Source organism: Cornus florida, unplaced genomic scaffold (assembly GCF_030987335.1).
Source record: "Cornus florida cultivar Cherokee Brave unplaced genomic scaffold, ASM3098733v1 CherokeeBrave_3.0.0_Hap2_Chr04, whole genome shotgun sequence".
Lineage (NCBI taxonomy): Eukaryota > Viridiplantae > Streptophyta > Magnoliopsida > Cornales > Cornaceae > Cornus > Cornus florida.
Window position 1 is genome coordinate 79,423,764 of NW_026775574.1, and position 14,974 is coordinate 79,438,737.

General features: G+C 37.0%; 1 protein-coding gene across 1 annotated transcript; it reads right to left on the bottom strand.

The window, feature by feature from the left end:
• Positions 1 to 10,761: 10,761 nt before the first annotated feature.
• LOC132303616 (disease resistance protein RPM1-like) lies at positions 10,762 to 14,114 on the bottom strand. Its single transcript, XM_059800953.1, has 2 exons — positions 11,091 to 14,114; positions 10,762 to 10,984 (listed from the first exon to the last, which is right to left on the bottom strand). The coding sequence occupies exon 1, from the start codon at positions 13,887 to 13,889 to the stop codon at positions 11,166 to 11,168; it is 2,724 nt and encodes a 907-aa protein (XP_059656936.1). The 5' UTR covers positions 13,890 to 14,114; the 3' UTR covers positions 10,762 to 10,984; positions 11,091 to 11,165.
• Positions 14,115 to 14,974: the final 860 nt, after the last annotated feature.

A 14,974-nucleotide genomic window follows, 5' to 3' on the forward strand; every position in this document is an offset into this window, starting at 1 on the left:
TTGAACTAAGAGAGATAGTATAGAGATGCAATATAAAGATCCTATATATAGGAAAAGGTCGCCGCCGCCGGGGTGACATGTATTTAATTAAATGATGAAGTGTAGTAGTGGTAATTACAAAATGAACCCTTCTATAACTCAATTAACATAAATTTTGGACAATCTTGACAAGACATTGTTTGGACAATTGTTTTAGAGTAGTGGGACTAATTTCATGGTTTTAATTTCTTGATAAGCATTAAATTTGTCTAAATAGGTGGTTGTGAGAAAATATTCCTCTACCTCCTAAAATGATTGACTAGAGTTGGAGTTCTCCAAAGAGAATAATAATGATGTAAATATTGTTTGTTTTTTTTCAATAAAAAAATTATACAAGCTGATTGAAGTAGCACGTGAACCACAAAAAACAAACAGTGGGCCACTATAGCTTAACATTGCTTAGGACTAAGAGATTGGAATTGCTGAGTACTCGGCGAGTGTCGGCAGAACACCCATAGAACAACTGTTTTTCATCTTGAGTTCCAACGTAAAATAATTATTTTTCTTTTATATATATATATTTTTATATTTTGCGTCAAAGTTTAATTTTAATATTTTTTTAATTAAATTTTAATATTTTTTTATTCGTAAATATTTTACGACAACCAAATACCATCCAAACAAAACATAACACCCTACTGAATTACCAAACATGCACAACACTATCAAGGCGACATGATGATAGGTTTGAAATCAAACCTCTAATCAAATGCTAAGGCCAATCACATAATTAATGGGCCAGTGACTTAGCGGTATCAGCCTCTTATCTCCAGAGACAAGTATGTGCCATTATCAATTAGGAAAAAAAAAAAAAAATTCAGTGTTTTGAATTATATCATCAACTTGTGCTAGTGGAAATAAATGGATGGGGACCAACTTGTGTAGGTGGAAATAAATGGATGGGACGAACTTGTGTAGGTGGAAATAAGCGGATTGGGACCACCTTGTGTAGGTGGATATATATATATATATATATATATATATATATATATATATATATATTATGTGATTTTTAAAAACTAATTTGAAATTTCTTTGAATTTTTAATTTCACCTCGTTGATAAATAAAAGTCCTAAATGTTTTAATAATAAAATTACTAAGAACATGAATTTTGTGAAAGAACAAAAAAAGAAAAAAAAAAAAAAAAAAATTGGTATTCATATACAATTAAGAATTTTGTTGAAAAGCTATTGCACTCTCAGCCATTCTCTCTTATCTTCTTAATTTCTCCCAATAGAGAGCCAATAGAATTCAACAGCCAAACTCTCCAATCGGAGTATGAAAGTTAATAAAAAGAGGAGAAAAATCAGCTTAAAGCAAGAGTATGAATCTGTCATATATTTATATGAAATTGAAGAGAAAAATCGAATACTACACAATTTAAGTCTAGTCCCATTAGTGCCTTTTATTTGCTCGTATTTATTTATTTATTTATTTATTTATTTATTTATTTCAAGTTGAAGATGAGAATTAGTAAGAATTTTGCCAGTTAGTTAGACAGAAAGTTGAAGATGACAATTAGCAGCCTCCCCTCTGACACTAACTTTTCTTTCCTCTTTTTTTTTTTTAATTATTTTTTTATCATGAATTTTCTTTCCCCTTGACAACTAGTGTATTCAATTGTTTTTGTAACTACTCGAATAAATACCAAAATAATAATAAAAATCTATAAAAATTTCGGCATGACTTCCGCATAAAATGTTTCTCAACAACCTGTAGAAATACAAAAATAAATGTAATGGCCTCACTGGGCCTTAAATCTAACTTATCATGTCCCAACGCACAATTCAAATATTATACTACATTCCCAAAATGGTTACATACATATAAAAGTCCCGTTCCTCCATCTCATCCAAACATGGAACCCACTTAAGTTACATCAAATTACAGTCCATAAAATGTAGCTAGAATTAAAAGTCCATAACTTACAACATTATACTAATTAAACTAAAGTGTCACAAGGTAGTTAATATTACATTTACAAAATATTAGAGTCTAATACAAAAGATAACAAAATAGAATGGGTCTTCAAGCTCTTCTAAACCTACGGTGGACCGTCGTCCGCCACCTCTTTTACATATCCTGAAAAAAATGTTAAAAATAAGGGGGTGAGCATAAGCTCAGTAGGAAGTGTCTAAGACACACTTCTTATGTCCCTGTGAATCCATGCAATGAATAGATAAAAAGTGAACGGGATCATGTTATCGGGAAACGCACATTCTCAACCACAATAACAAGTATATAACAAATATCAACCAATCACAAATTTACCACAATGTCATGAAGTGCAATGTTATGCAAATGTCACTCCCCATTTCCGAAACAATTCTGTTTCAACAACCAAACCGTTAGTGTAGTCCGACCCAAGGCACCTCCATGGCGTCATGAAAGGAAGGTTGGTTAACTATATACGACCACAAGGCACCTCCAAGGCGTCGCATCCGGCCTAGTTAACTCAACTACATTCCCTTCTAGACTACACCAACATCACGGACCACTAGGCGCCTCCTAGGTGTCCGGTTTTCGCAACACTTTTAGAAAATATTTTCCCCAAAACAATTTTATTTGTTCTAACAATTATTTTTTCCCCTTTATCTTTCCCAATGGATGCATGAATACTTCATGCTTCAAATCATTAATTTAACTATATGTTTTCACACATTTCCATTTACATCATCATCACAATTTAATGAAAATTTATAAACATTCATTTCCTTTATTTATTTATTTATTTATAACCATAGCATCCATTTTTCTTCAAGACAATAAATAAATAAATAATCATGGAACATATAACACATCAAATGGAACATACAACACATCAAATGGAACATACAACACATCAAACACTAAGCATGCTCATTTACCGTAATGAAAATAGACATGTATATGAACTCAAATAACACAAGGAGCACAATTATCATTGTAATTACAAAGAACTACAACAACAAGAAGCTAAGTAATTAAAATTTAGCATGCTTAGAATCAAATTTAAGGGAAAAAATTCACCAAAGGCCAAGAAATTGTAGATTAGAACACCCCTACCTCAAATTGATGAAAACCCCTGATTTGAGCCCAAGAACCCTAGAATTTTGAACTCCCTATAGTGCACCAAATGATGATTGGCTCCTATCAAATTAACGGCCTCGAAGAGCTCAACAACTTTGCTTCATAATGTTCTACCAAATTCCCAAAGGAAAAAGCAAGATCAAGGTTTGAAGTTGCAAAAAGAAAAAAAAAAAAATGGAAACTGCCGAGAGCAGTCTGGTTACAGCAAGAGAGAGAGAGAAAGGTCGACTCGTGTAATGGCCTTATGGCCTTTTGTGTGTTTATAACATGGGTGGGGCCCACTTGCCTTATTTCTTTTAACATTAATTATATATATATATATATATATATATATATCACAACATTACATTCTCCCCAACTTTAAAAGATTTTGTCCCCGAAATCAAGCCATACCTAAGGGAGAAAACAACTCTGGATACTTGGAGTGAATCTCCTGTTCGAGCTCCCGAGTAGCCTCCTCAACTCCATGATGCTTCCAAAGAACCTTTACCAATGATATCGTCTTTTTCCTCAATACCTTCTGTTGTGTGTCAAGAATCTGAACTGGTCCCTCCTCGTAGGAAACATCTTCATCAATGTCCACATGAACCCAACTCAAAATGTGAGATGGATCTGGCTCATACTTTCGTAGCATCGATACATGGAAAACATTGTGGACCCTGTCCATCTGCGGTGGCAATGCTAATCAGTAGGAAACCTCTCCTACACGGTCCAAGATCTCAAAAGGTCCAATGAATCGTGGCAACAACTTGCCACTCTTCCCAAACCTCATCAACTCCTTCCTTGGCGAAACCCGAAGAAAAACATGATCTCCCACCTCAAAGGATAGCGGTCGTCTCCGCCTATCTGCATAACTCTTCTATCGGCTTTGAGCTGTAAGCAATCTCTGTCTGATTAGCTTAATCTTCTCGGTAGTCTCGAGTACAATGTCGGGTCCTAAGGTGGCTGTCTCACCCACCTCAGTCGAACAGACAGGAGACCTACAAGGTCTACCATACAACGCCTCAAATGGAACCATCTGAATACTCGCCTGATAACTGTTGTTGTAGGCAAACTCAATAAGTGGAAGGTGATCCTCCCAACTACCACCCAAGTCAAGTACACAGGCTCGAAGCATATCCTCCAAGATCTGGATGGTACGCTCCGACTGGCCGTCCGTCTGTGGATGAAATGCAGTACTAAGGTGCAACGCTGAGCCAAACGCTGCTTGAAGTCCTTCCCAGAACTTCGAGGTGAACTTAGCATCCCTATCCAACACAATAGCCACTGGAACTCCATGCAATCTCACAATCTCTTTCACATAAAGTACACCGGGTGTCTCTGCGTCATCTGTTGCCTTAATAGGCAAGAAGTGAACCGTCTTGGTCAATCTATCAATAATGACCCATACGGCTTCATTTCCCCTCCGTGACCTAGGAAGACCTGTCACAAAATCTATTGCAATCTCCTCCCATTTCCACTGCGCTACCGGCAACGGCTGCAATAAACCATCTGGTCTTTGGTGCTCGGCCTTCACCTACTGACAGGTAAGGCACTTAGCTACAAACTGTGCAACATCATTCTTCATTCCATTCCACCAATACTGACGTCTCAAACTGTGATACATTTTGGTACCACCCGGATGAATTGCAAAGGGGGAAGTGTGAAACTCCCGTAAGACGTCCTCACGACAAACAGTAGGAACAACCAACAAACCCTTAAACCGTAGACCTCCATCTGCATGTAAGGTCCAATCCTTCACGATCTCGCCATTGGAGATCAAAGTGTAAATGGCATCAAAATCTGAATCCTGTCTCTGTGACTCAATCACCCGTCTAACAAGAGTGGGTTGAGCCACGAGACTAAACAAGAATGCTGACTCACTGCCATCATCATCATCATCAAAACAATACAATCCCATTTCAGCCAAATTTTCCAGCATCTTCCATTTCCGAATGGCTAAACTAGCCAAAGTCCCATGAGATTTCCGGCTTAAAGCATCAGCTACCACATTTGCCTTGCCATGATGATACTGCAAATCAAAGTTATAGTCTTCTAAGAATTCAACCCATCGCCTCTGTCTGTTGTTCAAGTCCTTTTGGGAGAACAGGTACTTGAGACTCTTATGGTCCGAGAACACCTCAAATCTCTCACCATACAAATAGTGTCTCCAACACTTCAAAGCAAATACAACTGCCGCTAACTCTAAGTCATGAGTAGGGTAGTTAAACTCGTGAGTCTTCAACTGTCGAGACCCATAAACCACTACTCTATTATCTTGCATTAGTACACAACCCAAACTATCACATGAGGCGTCACAATAGATCACATAACCCAAGCCACGCTCAGGTATCTCCAACACCGGAGCCGTAGTCAACCGTGTTTTCAACTCTTGAAAGGATGACTCACATGCCTCATTCCATGCAAACTTGATCCATTTCCTGGTCAATCTGGTCATAGGAGCTACCAAACGGGAAAAATCCTTCACAAATCTCCGATAATAACTTGCTAGGCCAAGGAAACTCCGGATCTCAAAGATATTCTTGGGTTGCTCCCAACTCAAAATTGCCTCTATTTTTAAAGGATCAACTGAAACCCCACCTTCCGAGATAACATGTCCCAAAAATTTCACCTCTTGTAGCCAAAACTCACACTTTTCATACTTGGCGTACAAACGGTGCTCCCGTAGAATCTGCAACACTATACCCAAATGGAACTCGTGCTCCTCCCGAGTCTGTGAATACACAAGAATGTCATCCACGAAAATTACCACAAACTGATCCAATTAATCGTGGAAGACACGGTTCATTAAATCCATGAATGCCGCCGGCGCATTGGTTAAACCAAAAGGCATAACAAGAAACTCGTAATGTCCATACCGCGTATGAAATGCGGTCTTTGGAATATCCTCCTCTCTAACCCGTAACTGATAATAGCTTGACCTCAAGTCAATCTTCGAAAAACAACTGGCTCCCCTCAACTGATCAAATAAATCATCTATCCTTGGTAAAGGATACTTGTTCTTGATGGTGGCATGATTCAACTTTCGGTAATCAATGCACAACCTTAAGAACCATCTTTCTTCTTAGCGAACAAGACTGGTGCACCCCACGGTGACACACTCGGTCGGATAAAGCCTTTCATCCTCAAATCATCATATTGCTTCTTCAATTCTTCTAATTCAATTGGTGCCATACGATACGGTGCCATAGAGATTGGCGCGGTACCAGGCATCAAATCAATAGCAAATTTCACCTCTCGGTGTGGAGGCAACTCAGTCAAGTCCTCTGAAAACACATCCAGAAAATCACGCACAACCGCTGGATAATCAACCCCACAAAACTCAATGTCATCATCGGCGAAAAGACTAGCCAAGAAAAATGTCTGTCGATCTCGACCCCTAACACCATAAAATGAATGAGTGAGAGGATGACACCGATCTCCCACAAAACAGAAACAATCCCCATCCGGGGTACACACTGAAACTCTGCCCCTGAAACAATCAATGACAGCTCTGAAGGATGACAACCAGTCCATCCCAAGAATGACGTCAAATCCCGTCATCTCGAGAAGGATGAGATCGAACTCAAGAACACGTCCGGCAATTGTGATGCAACAACTCCTACAAACTCTACTAAGAGCAACTGAACCCCCGATAGGCGTGTCAACACAAAGTGGTCTGTCTAACTGACTGACCTACAAACCCAATGCCCGTGCAAATGATGAAGCAATGAATGAATAAGAAGCACCTGAATCAAATAATACACGAGCCCAAGAATGGGACACAAGAAACATACCCCTGACAACTGAAGGACTGGATGGTGACTCGGCTGGAGTGAGTGCAAACACGCGACCCTGGGTCCTCTGCCCCTGAGAACTACTTGCCTGATAGCCAGACTGCTGAGTAGGTGCACTCGAAGAAGCTCCCCTACCAGGTCGAGAACTCTGGGCTGACATAGTTGGTTGAGACGGCTGAGGTGGTGGTGGTGGTCGAAACCCTGACTGAACTATGGCAGACTGCATCTACCTCTGCTGTGAACCTCCACTTCTGCCCAAACCACTGCCCCGCTGTGGACAATCTTTGACCCTATGGCCCTGCTGGCCACACCCGAAACATCCACCAGACTCCACCTGAATCTGAGTACACTGGGACTTGTGATGCCCTGGCTGCCCACACTTGAAACAAATCATCTGAGCTACCTGTGTCTGAGTGCATTAGGACTTGTAATGTCCCAACTGCCCGCATCTGAAACAAGTAACATTCGGTCTAAAAGACCCCATGGACACTGAAGCTATGGGTGCAAATCTGACTGGCTGCTGTCCCCTAAACCTTGACTTCTCATGCTTCTGCTTCTTACTTGATTGACCTTCGGAGAAAGTACTCATACCCCTGTTGTGCTTGTAGGACTCCCTGATAGCTTTGTTGTCCTTGCTCTCAGCCTCAACCACTAAAGCCTTTCGCACTGCTTTTGCATACTCTGTCGGTTTTGAAGCAGCTACAATTGGCCTACTGGTAAGATCAAGGCCATCAACAAATTTCTCTATCTTTCTTTCTTCATCATTAGCAATTCCCGGTGCAAACCTCAAAAGTGATGTAAACTTGTTTTCATACTCTGTAACTGTCATACTTCCTTACTTTAACCCATCAAACTCCTTCTTTAGTTCCCTCCGCTTAGGCGCTGGAAAGTACTTCTCATAATACAACTTCTTGAATGTAACATATGTTATAGTATCCAGATTATAGGTGTGAGAAACGGTTTTCCACCAAATCTCAGCATTGCCCACAAAATTGTAAGTAGCCAATGTAATCTTCAACTTGTCCGTTGCCAAATTCATGGCATTAATATGCTTCTCCACCCTATCCATGAAACTATCCGCAACAAGCGGAACTGGACCGCCCTCAAACAAAGTTGGCATCAATTTCACAAACTTTGTAATGCGGTAAAGAGTATCATCTAACTCATTTTTCTTTGGAGGTGGTGGTGGTGGTGCCGGTGGTGGCACAAACTGTGACGATGACGCACCTGTCGGTCGATATGCATCAAAAATAGCCTCCTGAACGGCTAACCTCAACTGCTCCCTATTTATCTGAAAAGGTGGGTCAACGGTCCCCCTCGCTTGTCCATCTCTTGGTGGGACCAAATCACGCAATAAGATATCTTCCTCAACTTGCTCTTGATCCCTTTCCATAGGATTGGAGTTAGAACTTTCCCCGGGATCCCTTCGTGTTGCCATGAAGCTATAAGAAAAGGAAACAATTTTTTGAAATTGTTTTTTTCAAAATTTTTTTTGAATTATTGGAAACAATTTTTTTCTCTATTTTGAATTATTGGAAACAATTTTTTGAAACCGAACCAATATTATATATTCAAGTAAATAATGATTATATTCCCCCCTAAAACTATTGTTTTTTTCCCTATAAATCTCTTTATTTCTTTCCATTTTTATTCTTATTCTTCCTCATATTTCTTTTCATTTTCTTGAAAAAAACTACAATTATTTCTTCTACGAAAACCTATAACTTTTTCCCATTCAAAATTTCTCATATTATTTTTATTTTTATTTTTATTCTTCTTCTTCTTTAAAATTTTCTTTTTGTTGCACTTATATATTATTTATATTTTTACACGGTAACTTCTTTCTCACTTTTTATTCATTTTTTATATAGTAATTATTCAGGTCGATGACAGCTCAAAGCCATAAAATGGACATTGCACCAACAATCTTGACAAGACATTTAAAAGAATGAATCTATTTTAAGTGGAATCTGCTTTTTCACTAATGGACAATACTGGGTTTGAAATGTCCATGCATGACCTGTCTTTTTGACAGTGTCCTTTCTTTTCCCATTGATCAACTGTATTGTATAAATGTTCGGTTTTTTAAATAAATGCAGATTCAGTTTTAACTTTGAATTAGCAACGCAAATGTTTAACGTTTGTATGTTTAATTGATTCAATTATTTTATTTTTTTGGAGAACTAAAAATCAAATTTTGGTTGACAGTTTCCGATATTTTATTTTTTTTATTTTATTTTTTCACATGTATCAATTTTATCGTGCCATTTATTATTCATCAGTTAAGATCGAAATATCTTATCAATATAATAACTTACGTAAAAATTTTATATCGCTTAAGCAATAACGTTACATTATTAATTCGTAACTGATGTATATGTCATAATAGGTGATTCTCATTCATTTTTATTGAATTGTCTTTCATAATTCTCTCAAAATTGATTCCTATTTTTTGAGTTCTTGAATTTTATTTATTTATTTTTATTTTTTAAGTACAACATAATTAAGTCTAGTCCTTTAGTGCATCAACTTTTGGGCCTTACACTGTCATGATATATATTAAATACCAAAACAATTAAATCTAGTTCTTTTTTTATTTTTTTAAGAGCAATTTCAAGGCCAAATTGACAATTTGTAACAAATTTGGCAGTTAGCTGGGTGGAAAATTGGAAAGGATAATACATAATATATAGTAACTGCAATATAGATATATCTATATATATATACATATACAAAATTGAGTTTTCAAGTCTATTTAATGGATTTTAATTCCTGGTCAGACTAACAAAGGCATTAGTTGGGGGGTCACAACCCTTGCCCTGGCAACCTAATGAATCATACGAGTTTATAAAGTTGAAAATAATGTTGCATTTGGTAACCACCTTGTTTTTGTGATCCCGTGATAGACAAAGCTGGTTGAAAATAATGTTGCATTTTAATTCTTTTGTAATTGAAATTAAAGAAAATTTAATTTAAATTTTGAATAAAATTTCTCGGATTTCAATTTGGAAACGCTTTAGCTTATGTAATGCTCCCTAACATAGCTTAATTAATTTTTTTTACCGTTGAGGAAATTAGGGTTCTTATTCAAGAGAAAGACGACTCAAAATATAGTTTTAAATTTTTTATAAGTGGATTATGTCTTTATTTAATTACTCACACATACAAATTGGTTGAAAAATTTAGATTTTTATTGAAGAAAACAAGTAAACTCCTAAAACGTTTATCAAAGTGTTATGTTAGGGTTCAAATTTTAATTTTTTCTTATTTTTTGTCAAACCTACCATGTATTCGCTTGACAAAATTGCTTTCAAAATACACCAATTTAAGTTATCAAATCATCCGCCACAAAGTTACCATATCACTAGTCATGTAATTCTAAATTATTTTCGTTATACAATAGTTTGTGATATTTACTTATTTTTTCTCTCAATCTTATCATGTATTTTCACTTGACAAAATCACATTCAAAATACACAAAGTTAAGTTATTATTTTTTCTCTCAATCTTACCATGTATTTTCGAAGTGCCTACTCCTTGAAGGGCTCCTCCAAACACTACCTTACCTTAAATGGTAAACAACAAAGACAAAAACTGCTACCTTCTATTATATTATTCAACATTTTATGTATATTACACAATTGGACAACCTTATTAGTGTTGTTGTAGTCCAAGTTCTTGAATTTGACTTTTTTTATTTTTTTAAATATTCTAAAAATTTTTAAGGAGATATGTGGGACATGCTTATCTTTCTGAAGTGATACTGATTTGCCTTTACATTCAAGTTTGAAATTTTAAACTCCAAAAACATATATAAAAAGATGTAAAATATATTGTTTGAAAAAGAAAAATAGATAATTATTTTGAGACGGGCTAAAAAAAAAAAAAGCATGACATTTTAGAATAACAATAGGTGAGTTTGGGCTCGTGAACAATGTAACACAATATACAACAACTTAATCACTTGAAAAGGGAAAAAGAACAGCATCAGTTTATCTAGAAAAATAAAATAAAAACAAAACATTAGATAGTGATGATCTCAACAACAACGTTGCAGAGACTCATTCTCCATTTCTCCCTCTACCCCGAATCAGTTATCCTATAAAAATAAAATAGCATAATATATTAAAAAGGGAAAAAGAAAAACAAAGAAAAAACAAATCAGTTATCCTATAAAAATAAAATAAAAGCAAATATTCGGTGACCTGATAGTTCTAATGATTTCAACTGTGCAAGGACTCTTCTCTATCTCTCTCTCTACATAATCTCCTTCCCAACAACTATCCAAAAGAAATTTTAAGAATGGGGATGTGTACTATTTTCGAATAATCCCCGCCCTGTTCGTCTTGATCCAGTGTCATTTTCAATTTATCTGAGACACAAAGCTGAAGGGATTTAAGGTTGGTTAGATGTTCAATGCCAGTGGGTACCTCTTCCAACAACTTACAGCTTTCAATAGTCAGCTCTTCAAGATGAGGCAATGATCCCTTCTCCATTCTCACCCACCTCAATCTTTCTAAACTTTGAAGCTCTAATGTCTTAAGCTTCTGAAACCCTGTCGCTTTGATACACAGTTCCTCCCCTTCGTAAGCCTGATCAAGTAAAAGTTGCAAGAGATTGGGCAAATCTTGAAGGGATTGCAATGGATCATCCCTTAACTTGCTATACCGAAGCCGCAATTTCAGCAGGTTACGAAGAGAAGTTATCCAATGCGGAAAATTTTCTAAACGTCCCCTCAAATAGAGCCGTTGAAGAGACCCAGGAGGAGAAGACAAGTGTTGAATATCAACAATCTCCTTCCTTTCTACAGAACCTACGAACAATGATTGAAGGTTACTCAGCTTTGCAAGAGAGGAGCACAAAGCCTTCCCATCCTCCCTTCTCAACTCCGTAATCCCCAATCTCCTCAACTGGGTCAGTCTCCCTAGCTCTCCCATTACAATTCTACCATTCTCATGGCTCGCTTCAATATAACAGAGTTTTTGTAAGGAAGACAATCCTTCTATTCCCACTATTGCTTTAAAGCCATATGTATCCAAGTCGTCGTTGTACACCAAGAGATGACGAAGACGTTGGAGCTTTAGAATCTGAACAGGCAACTCAGTTACATTGGTCTCTTTGAGATCCAAAGTTTCAAGATTTTCAAGCTTACCTATGGATTTCGGAAGCGTTTTAACCTTGGTTCCCCTCAAGCTTAAATACCTGAGATGAAATAGTTTGCCGACTTCATCTGGAAGCATCTCCAAAGAAGCACCCCTCAGATCCAAAACCTTTAACAACCTAACCCCACCATTGAATAATATAGGATTCAACGACTTGGATATAGGTTCTTCCACCGAGAACATGAGCAAGGAACGGAGTTGAGGAACACGATTTGTCTGCTGCAAGTTCCCCAAGGTGTACTGAATTGACAGGCGCCGAACTTTTTCCGGCCACGTTGTGCTTTCTTTGCTTACCATGGCAGCAATGTTTTGTTCTCTTGACTTTGAAGTAATTACTTCACGGAAAAGGTCATGGATGCGACACTCTCTTAGCCTTCCAATACCATCTATCCTTGTCACTTGGACCAAGCTTCTATTAATAAGCTCTTTGAGATAGCCTTCAGCAACTTCTTCCATTGTCCTTCCCACTCTCACTTCCACAAATCCTTCTGCGATCCACAGTCGAATCACTCTCATGCGCTCAATCTTGTAATCTTCGGGGAATAAACCCAAGTACAAGAAACATATTTTTAGATAGTAAGGCAAATTATAGTAACTGAGAGAAAGTATCCTTTTCATACTCTCAAGTTGGTCGTCGCCTTCTGACTGAGCGCCAAGGCTACGATGAAACAATTCCCAATCATGGGATGTACTTCTATCTTTCCTAGCTAAAACACCACTAACTACCACAACTGCAAGTGGCAAGCCCTTACACTTTTCTAAGATACTTCGTGAGACTTTCTCTAAATCTGGAGGGCAGCAGTTGTCTTGGAATGTCTTCCTACAGAAAAGAGTCCAAGACTCTTCTTGGGACAATGGTTCCATAGTATAGATATGATCCGGAGATTCTACACAAGATGTAGAAGCTACATCAACAATACGGGTCGTGAGCAGTATTCGGCTGCCACTATTGTTGTCAGGGAATGCATATTTCAAAGCATCCCATGCATTTATACTCCAGACATCATCTAAAACAAGCGCGTACGTTCTCTGTTGGAGGAAATCCTTGATTTTTGCTTTCAAGTCATTGATGTCCATGGTTTCCAAACTTTGAGGGGCCTGTTCCTTGGCTTGATCGAAGAGTCTTCGAACTACGTCTTTGAGAAGCTCTCTGAGATGAAATGATTGAGAAACAGTGATCCAAGCATGACATTTGAAACGATTCTTCACCCCCATATCATCATAGGCTTTCTTTACTAGGGTGGTTTTTCCCATACCCCCCATCCCCACCACCGAAACGACTTTGAGTCTTGGACTGTCATCCAGAAGCCACCCAATCAGGTGTTTCTTGGGCCCATCCATGCCAACAAGATCAGCCTCTTCCAGTAGAAGTGCATCACCTCGACGATCATACCATGCGTTGTTGTTGACAGTGGTGGAGCTTGATCCATGCTCTGAGATACTGAATCTTTGTTGGTAGCCTTGACGTATATTGTTGACTCTGGATTTTATTTTGCCTATCTCAGATGCAATCCGATGGCGAGCTATCAAGTTCTTAATCAAAGAGCAAATATTACAAAGAAAACCATAGAATCCATCCCCATGATAGTGTGCGATGTGGAGCATGAATTCATCAAGAACATCTTCCATGTCATGGGCAACATCACTCACTTGTTTAACCCATACTTGGAGCTCTGAGTTATTGAATTCATTTGCATCAGCTTCTTTGAGGAAAGCCCTCATGTGCTCCAATTCATATCTGATGGACTCAGCTTCTTCCCTTATTCCTCCCAACAGGCTTGACTCTTGTTGAATGAAGTTGGTCAAGTGATTGAGTAGAAATTCTACTGCACTCTCAGCCATTCTCTCTGATCTTCTTAATTTCTATCAAGAGAACAAAAGATCGATTGAGAAGGAATTTCCAATAATTTCTCAATTGTGTGGGAAGACTTTGTTTGGAATAAAAAGTAGAAAGGGCACCGAGTCTGAAAGACAACTATGACAAAAGACTGCTTTGTGAAAGAAAAAGCAAGAGGATGAAGCTGACTGAAATGTTTTTAATTAAATGATCGAAGTGTACTAGTGGTAATTACAAAATGAGCCCTTCTATAATAACTCAATTAACATAAATTTTGGACAATTGATTTAGAGTAGTGAGACTAATTTCATGGTTTTGTGTCGGTAGAAATAGATGGGTCGGATCGTGGGGGCCCGCAATTGGTGACTTTGAGCTGGAATCAATTTTAAGTGGACTCCACAACTGTCAACTGTCCTAACCCATGCACAGGATGATGACCTATCAATTCTATTGTACAAAAACATTGAAACTTTGATTACACCGTAACCGATTCAAAAAAATATTGCATTGAATTTATAATTTAATAATTATTTTTTTCAAATATCACAACTATACTTTTCAGTTATGCTATTTTTGTAATTCCCTTCTTCAATTAACATTTCTGTATATATATCTATATATATATATTTTATTTTATTTTATTTTTTTGTTAACCCTTCTTTTTCTCTCGCTATCTATCTCTCTCAACTTTTTCTATACTTTGTATAAACTTTCTCTTCTCTCTCTTATTAAGATTTGATATTGTTTTTTATAAATAATAAAAAAAGATCTCACAATTGAAGAAATAATAGAATTGAACAATGTAGCTTATCTTCTTAACAATTAAAACTTTATGAACCTTTAAACTCTTTGATACTAGTAATGAAAATTGTAAACTTTGAGTTTAAGTTTAGAATTTTTTTCCCCATGCGATTAATAATGTTTAATTTGAATGGTGATGTGAATGGAATTTTATTTTTAAATTTTCTTTTCTATTTTATACAAAAACATTGAAACCTTGATTACACCATAACTGATTCAGAAAAATATTGCATTGAATTTATAAAACTTAAGTAGAAATTGATATATATATATATATATATATATATAT

Excerpts from the sequence above, each read along its gene's own strand:
- LOC132303616 (XM_059800953.1), bottom strand. The coding sequence starts at position 13,889 with ATGGCTGAGAGTGCAGTAGAATTTCTACTCAATCACTTGACCAACTTC.